The 7,705-nt window shown below is 35.8% G+C and overlaps 1 protein-coding gene across 6 annotated transcripts in view; it reads right to left on the bottom strand.

Moving 5' to 3' along the window:
- Nucleotides 1–267: 267 nt before the first annotated feature.
- The window catches only part of LOC124783694 (regulator of G-protein signaling loco), a 243,733-nt gene continuing 236,295 nt past the window's right edge, over nt 268–7,705 (bottom strand). For 4 of the 6 annotated variants that reach the window (XM_047254078.1, XM_047254061.1, XM_047254069.1 and 1 more), the window contains exon 13: nt 274–3,761. In XM_047254078.1, coding sequence (XP_047110034.1) covers nt 3,057–3,761 — 705 coding nt within the window. In that variant the 3' untranslated portion in view covers nt 274–3,056. Of the gene's footprint in view, nt 3,762–7,705 lie in introns of all 6 variants that reach the window. The other 2 variants (XM_047254044.1, XM_047254053.1) reach the window with 2 other exon arrangements.

The following is a 7,705-nucleotide window of genomic DNA, read 5'->3' as shown; positions in this document are numbered from 1 at the left end:
TCTACCTTTTAAGCAAAACTCTTAATACTGACATCAACATATTTTGTAATGAACAGTTTCTAGATGGAAAAAGCATGCCAAATGGTATGTGTGTTTCATTAAGATCACTGCAGTTATTTTATTTCAATAAAACGAAAAAACACTTGATGACATAAATACGCATTTCCTTGGAGCCACAAGACAGATTTAAAATACTTTTTTGATTTCAAAAATAACCTAAGAAAAATGTAGGCATCTTGAAAGAAGTGTATAAGGTGAGGAAGAGTTGTGTAAGCCAATAGTATAGGTAACTGCCAATAAAATGCTGGTTCTACTATGTTCGTTATTGTTGGTTATTACCCACTGTGTTATATCTTTTATTTTACAGGTATTGTGGAATTTTTCTTTTGAGAAATATATTAGTACATAGTGTACAAAGAGCACCACAGTCCTACGTCCATGGATCAACCACAAAAATCCACTGCATTATGCCACACACAAACAGACCCGGCCTGCGGGTAGATCAATGAGACTAGATCTGACAGGTAGGGCTTGCACATTAATGGGAAACAATGGGCTTCAGATCAGCAAGCCCAATCTGTTAGAGATACTGGCAGAAATGGCCTGTGGCTTTGGCCCATGGTGGAAGTCCACTCATGTGTCCAGCTATTAACATGTCAAAGACACCATGTTAATGAAATGAGACTGCAGTGATCAATCCATGCAAAAGGTAACTTGTGCAAATACTCTGAGAATCTGTACTAATGAGGACAGGTAGCAATTCACTGTAGAGATGATTGCTGAGCTACAGACAGACATGTAGAAAAGACGACGAAACTCTCACAACTAAATTTTTGGCTATAGCCTTTGTCGAAAAACAAGGGCACACACACATTCATACAAACACTCAGACAACTTGTGCACAAGTGACCGCTGGCTCTGGCTGCTGTGTCAACAATCTTTCGAGAATCAGAAGCAAACAAACCACCCCCTGCCCCTCATCGGCAGCTGCTAGGCTAGTGGCAAGAAGTACTAACTGCTACTTGAGGGGAGTAGTAGGAGGGGGAGAAACAGTAAGAATGAGGGAGTTGGGATTCAGCACCCAGAACTTACGGCAACTCTGAGTACCTGAAGCTGAACTCTGCACAGTGCTGTCCTCATCATGAGACATGCACTTTGCTTGCCTATTATAGCCCATTGACATTGGATTTTTTAATAAATGTATGTTGATATCTCTTTGGTGTAATATAATTGGGTATTTGACAAAATAAATCATCTCATTTCAATACAAAGATGCAGGATAATTTAATGCACTGAAGTAAACAGAAACTAGATTTTCTTCTTCATTTTTCTGATAATCATTTTTATTTTGTGCGCAGTATGTGATGAAATAATATCAAATTTTGTCATTATTATTTTACAGTACTCCACTGTAGCAGCACAGAGCTGGCCATATGATTATTTAAGTTTCCCTTGTGTCTTGAGTATTCAATGAGATTTCTGGAATACTGCCATGTATTCCAGTACTTGGAGGACAGATATTTCAGGTGTGTATCATCCATCTACTCTTAGGATGAGTCAAAGACAGCAGGATGGAACACAACTGAAATACTGGCTGTCTGGAAATATTCACAAAAAGCTCCCAAGCTGTGAGCAACAATTTAAACATTACAGTGTTCTTTCTTCTGTAAAGTGTAACTTACACAACTGTAGCATTATTATACCAAACAACTTGACAATTTAAATTATGGAATAACAATTGGCTTAAAAGGTTTGCCATTTTCTACTCCATCTTGTTCGCAGTAAATTTTGTGAATCATTTATATTTCAGTTCTTTTGTGTGAGCAGAAAAGAAAGAGACATAATTTTTCTCTGAGTATGAAGAAAATGGTTGATGATTATTTTAAAAATACATAAAAATGAGAAATGTTCTTTGCATAATTATGCAAGATGAAAATTTACAGTCTGTACATAATGTTGAAATTTCAGTATAACATTTAACACACACACACACACACACACACACACACACACACACACACACACACACACACACCTAATAACACTCACTTTCAATACTGTATCTGAACAGAAAGCTGTCAATAACCTACAAACAGCAAAAAATTCAGCAACAACAGTTAGAATTATTTAGTTACCACATTACCCAAAATAACTATCATAAAATACTGTCACATACATAGATTTCTTGAATACTGAACCACCGGAATGTAAATAATAGTAATAAAAAATGTACAGGAAGCTTCAGTTATCACATGAAAAGATATAACAGAATGATTGTCTGAGAAGTTAATGTGTGTCCATTATACGCCTCACATGAATAACAAGATATAGAAAATTAACAATAAACTCTGGTACAACAGAAAATTTAACAACAGTAATGGAATTAGTTAAAGGCTCTACTTTACTAAAAAGCAGTAACTACTGCTGCTATACAGAACAAAAACTCAAACATTTGACAAACTGTACATTTCAAAACACAAAAAACTATATAAATGGCAATTTTACATTATATTTAAACTTTAATATCAATTGAATTCTGAAGCCGCATTATAAAATTATTTATTAATATTTTCCTTGGTTTTAACATCTGTATTGCACAGAAATGTTTCCTTTCCACTCTTCAGGTTGCAATAGTAATGGAAACTGAAGTATGCACAGTAACAGAGCATATTGGACAGAATGTTCCTAAAGACCAAATCAGGGGGAACAACATTTAAAAGGTAGTAGTGTTAATTTCGACACTACAGTATAATCTACCTCTTTTCAATGTGCACTTTCAGTCATTTGTGACTTGATTTTTAAGGTGATTAAATGCTGTAATCCCTGAAATGTGAATGTAATATTATAAGGTTTCCAGTATAGAGGGAAGAGGAAAGGATTAATTGATGACAATAGCCATTTGCAATACAATTACAAAATGTTGCCCAGTTGTGTAAAGTTTGGTTGAAGTTTGTACTTGAAGGTATAAACATTCATTTTAAAATTAAATGAAACAGAACTTTCTTCTGCACCATACATTTCATATTTTATATACTATGAATACATATTTACAAATATCACACAAAGCTGCTGCTTGGTTGATCAAGATATACTGCCCTTCGACTTCGACATATTTTAGCATCTCTTTTTACATCATTAGGACGAACAAGCCTTGCACATGGATTTGGAGCATCTGTTGATGCTCGAAATGGAGGGATATTGCTTACTCCCCATAAAGAAGCTTTTGAAGGTAAATGCTTAGGTTTTGGAGGCAAAGGTGGTGGATCACTTAATTGCCGTGAACGTGTTGTTACAGATGCAGTATTACTGTTCTCATCTGTTGAATCACATGTAAGAGTCACATCTCCAAGATCTGCTTCCACCAGTGTGTTATCGGGTGAAGAGTTTCTGTTTACTGCCTCACTGTTCTTATCAGTTCCACTGACACCAATTTTCTCACTTCTTGTCAATTTGCACCCACTGAACTCCATAATTCCAGCAGATCGACCTAAAAAGTATTCTTCTGCCTGCCTAGGGCTGGGAACAACACTGTCAGCACTAAAACTGCTGTCTAAGAAGTGTGGAACCAAGCCTGTGCTTGACTCTTTATCAATGTTCAGGGGGTTTTTAGTGTTTGGTTCAAGCAGCAAACTTTCATGGCTACTCCCAACTGCCTGTGCTGTCGGCACTTCTGTAGAATCATAAAATTTTGTTTGGCTTGGGTCCTCACTCCGCCTAAATTTTCGAAGTTTCTTCCCAGTCTGTGGGGCATTTTCCTTATCCTGTAAAAGGATAAACATAAGTTTACACAATATGATTCACAATATCTTAAAAATAAACAAATGAAGAATAAAAAAATTGAATATACTTACATCTAACAAGGTGACTGCACCTACTTGGCATCACTGATTTCGTCCAAATTTATGATATATGCAGATCTTTGCCATAAATGAAAGTGACAGAAGTGGGAGCTGCAGAAAGCCAAGCATTTAAAAAAATAGCATTTTTGGCAAGGTCAGGCTAGGCATGAGCCAGTTATGTTAGTGTAGTTTCCAGGCAGTGGTTGGCACAATGGAGAGACTGCTGAATGGTAATACGAGGGGTGTGGGTTTGAGTTCCTATGTGGGAACTTTTTTAATTTTCAGTTTTTACGTTATATATACTGCAAATAAACCTAAATAATGCTCAATATAGTGCACTTATTAATACTTTCATTAAAAACATGAAAAGCAAAGGCATACACGAGAATTTAATATATAAAATTAAATTCTTATACTATAGTTGATAATTTACACACGCTGGGCTGATGTTCATTGAAAAAACAGGAGAACCTACAGTTTCGCTGCAATTGCCGAGGGCTGCTCGAAGGTCAAAATGAAACAAATGGAATACAAAGTCCTGTACACTTTAATTACTATTCCTTCTTGGACAGCTAATTATAAAGTCCCCATGGACCTTGGAAATTATTTGCAACCCCAAAATTTTATTTTGCCTTTCCTTTTCACAGCTTTTCACACCTTAATCAATATATCAAATTTTTATTTTGGTTTATCTGCTGAGTAACTAATGTAAAAATTGAAAATAAAAAATAAGTGAGAAAGTTTCCACATACGGACACGACATCGCGGCCCGTAGATTACTGTTCTGAAGTCTTTCTGCTCCTGGAAACTATGCTAACATAACGACTCAAGCTTCGCCCGGCCTGCACCAGAAATGCTATTTTTTCTAAATGCTTGGCCATCTGGAACTCCCACTTCTGTCACTTTCGTTTCTGGCCAAGTCCTGCACATACTATAAATTCAGACAAAATGTGATGAGCAGGCTTGGTTCCCTTGTAAGTTATTTATTATGGCAAATGTTTTACTAGTAGCAGTCATTTGTATTTGGCTGTTGATAAGTGTATTACAGAAAATGGATAGTACTTTAGTGATAAGTATGTGTAGATTTGGGTCATGAAAGAGACCAGCTGATGTAATTAATTTTATGTTCTATTGCCTCTACATGTGTTTTTGTTGAAGAGTGTATAAAAGAAGAACATTAAGCTTCTTGAACTGACACTGGAGTGCCATGGGTGCCAGATACTTCGTTTTCAGTTTTTTACAGATTACGAAATAAATACTGTTGCTACATTCCCAAACTAAATCACACATATAACATTAAATGTTTTTTGTATAATGTAATAAGTACATTACACACCTCTCAGAGACACATCTACTGGAAAGGAATTACTCAGTCTCGAATTTATCTTCATTATTTATGACTGTTGTCACATCTCAATAAGTATGACAAAATGATGTACTTTGGTGACGGGCTAATTCTTTATGAATGCAGTTGGCATAATAACATAATACTTAAAATCTAGAGAAAAGGGATGAAGCATCTATATCTGCCCCCCCCCCCCCTCACACACACACACACACACACACACACACACACACACACACACACACACACACACACACAGAGAGAGAGAGAGAGAGAGAGAGAGAGAGAGAGAGAGAGGTGAACTCCAGTGAAGAACAGTTGAAGGTTTAGGTGGACACATTTACTCTATTTTTGTAACATTAGTTGTTTTGTTTTTCCAATGTCAAATATTAGACACTACACATTCCAGACAGCCTGAAATTATAGTGGGCAGGCAGGAATGATTACCATGTGTCCACGTATGTCACATTTCTGTAATATCAAAGAACACATGGAAGTTAAAAATGTAATCTACACTGTGTGTTTTGACTAGCAAAATACCTGAAAGTATAGTTCTGTTAAAACATTATAAACACCTGCACAGGTCTCATTAACAAAATAAACCTGCATTTAGTCACTACTGTAGCTTTCTAAGTAAACCACCTTTTTCTCACAGTATCTACAACTTCCTGGATCAAAAGTATGTATTAAGGCATGGTTACAACCTCATACGGCTAATCTCCCTGTTTAGTGCAAATTGTATAGTTATATGAACAACTTAAATTTGATGTTGGGTGAATGTCATAGTTAAAGGGGCAATTTAAGCCACAAATGAGAAGTTATTATTGGCACCTGGGCTAAGGTTGGCAGTTTTTGAATGATTTTACTCTGTCATATACAGTGTTGTGGAAGCATCTGGCAGTATTGATAGGCACATAAACAAGAAGTAGAATACTGCAGCTCAACTTCTGAAGTTGCATTCTTTTTGAATACATGGCATGTGAACAAGTACATGCATTCTCTCATGGCCTAACCAAACTGCAGTACTCGTGAACTGAATGTGTGATTGTATGCTATGCTTTGAAAAAGAATGCATGTTTGAAATGTGTGCTCCATTTTTCTGCACCTTTCTTATGTACCTATGTCCTAGTCAACAGTTGCTCTTCACAGCAAGTGGTTATCTTTACTTATATGACGGTTTCAATTCCACAGAGGAGTATTCTCTCTTACATACTGCAATTTTGCTGTAGCATTTATGACAAAAATTAGCACACACTACCAGGAAGTGTCTAAAACAACAATCCAGAGTATTCTAAATAGTATATGGCAATCTTAAAAATGAAACTTGTTTATGTTTGTCAGTTTACAACTTTGAATTGTTTTCATGATTATTCTCCCAATCAGCATACTGTGTAAATGCTGCATTGTTGAGCCATAATTTAATGCATTTTAAACACACTATAATCTTAAGTACTAAACTCATAATTTCAAGCTCTTGTAACCACCTGCTTTTTCTCACCAGAACAGTACTATAAAAACAGTCTTGGTTTATATATCATGAGAAACTTTGATATTCGCATATTTAAATATTTTCTTTTTCACAATCTGTTGCGCTTATGGTTCTCGTAGCAGTATGTTACCTAGAATCCAAGGGAGTGTTACCCATATTACTGCCTTTCTAAGGCCTCTAGGCCCACCGTTTCTCACTGTAGGAATTGAATAAAAAACATCTGGATCAAATCCTGTACATTCAGCTAAGTTAGTTGGCGATATTATTACTATTACTTTTTTATCTATTGTCAGAATTCATCCACGTGAGGCAGAAAAGTGATTAGAGCACTATATTTGTAATTTGGAGGAACAGGGTTCAAATCCCTATCCAGCCAGCCTGACGTAAAGGTTCACCGCACTATTCCTAAATCATTTTTGGTGAACAGCATGAGTTTTTTTTTTGACATGGAATTTCTTCACCCTTCCTGATCCAACTGAGCTGGCACCACCTCTAATGACTTTGATGCTGACAGTGCACTAAACTCTTATGTAGACTCCCTCTGTTCATGTTTGTAACTTACTCTTTTTCCCAGTACATTGATGAAATGCAGTGTTTCTTTTAGATGTGTGGAAAAAAATCACACTATAAGCAGTTTATTAGGAATTTTGTATCTGCCATAATTCATACAGTGTATCATGGACTAGACTAAAAAAATATTTGATTATGTTCATCACAGCAGATTATAGGTTGTTTTATTTCAATAAAAGATTCAAACAATGTACAGGAAGCTGAGTGATAACTAAAACTCACAAACCTTTCTTATGTTACTCACAGAAAATTTCAAGAGATTGATATAACAAAATATATTACATAAAATAGAGAGTTCCACAGGAACCACTTAATATGACTAGGAGTAAATAATGAAGTCACACACATGAGATCCAGATCTGTCATTAGAAGAGTCAGCAACTTCAAAAGAAGAGAAAAAAAAAATCAAACTACTCTCAATGCTACAGGATATTAACCCAGTCTTACTACAACTTTCAGTGT

Source organism: Schistocerca piceifrons, chromosome 1 (genome assembly GCF_021461385.2).
Source record: "Schistocerca piceifrons isolate TAMUIC-IGC-003096 chromosome 1, iqSchPice1.1, whole genome shotgun sequence".
Lineage (NCBI taxonomy): Eukaryota > Metazoa > Arthropoda > Insecta > Orthoptera > Acrididae > Schistocerca > Schistocerca piceifrons.
This window is presented reverse-complemented; position numbering and strand designations above follow the sequence as displayed.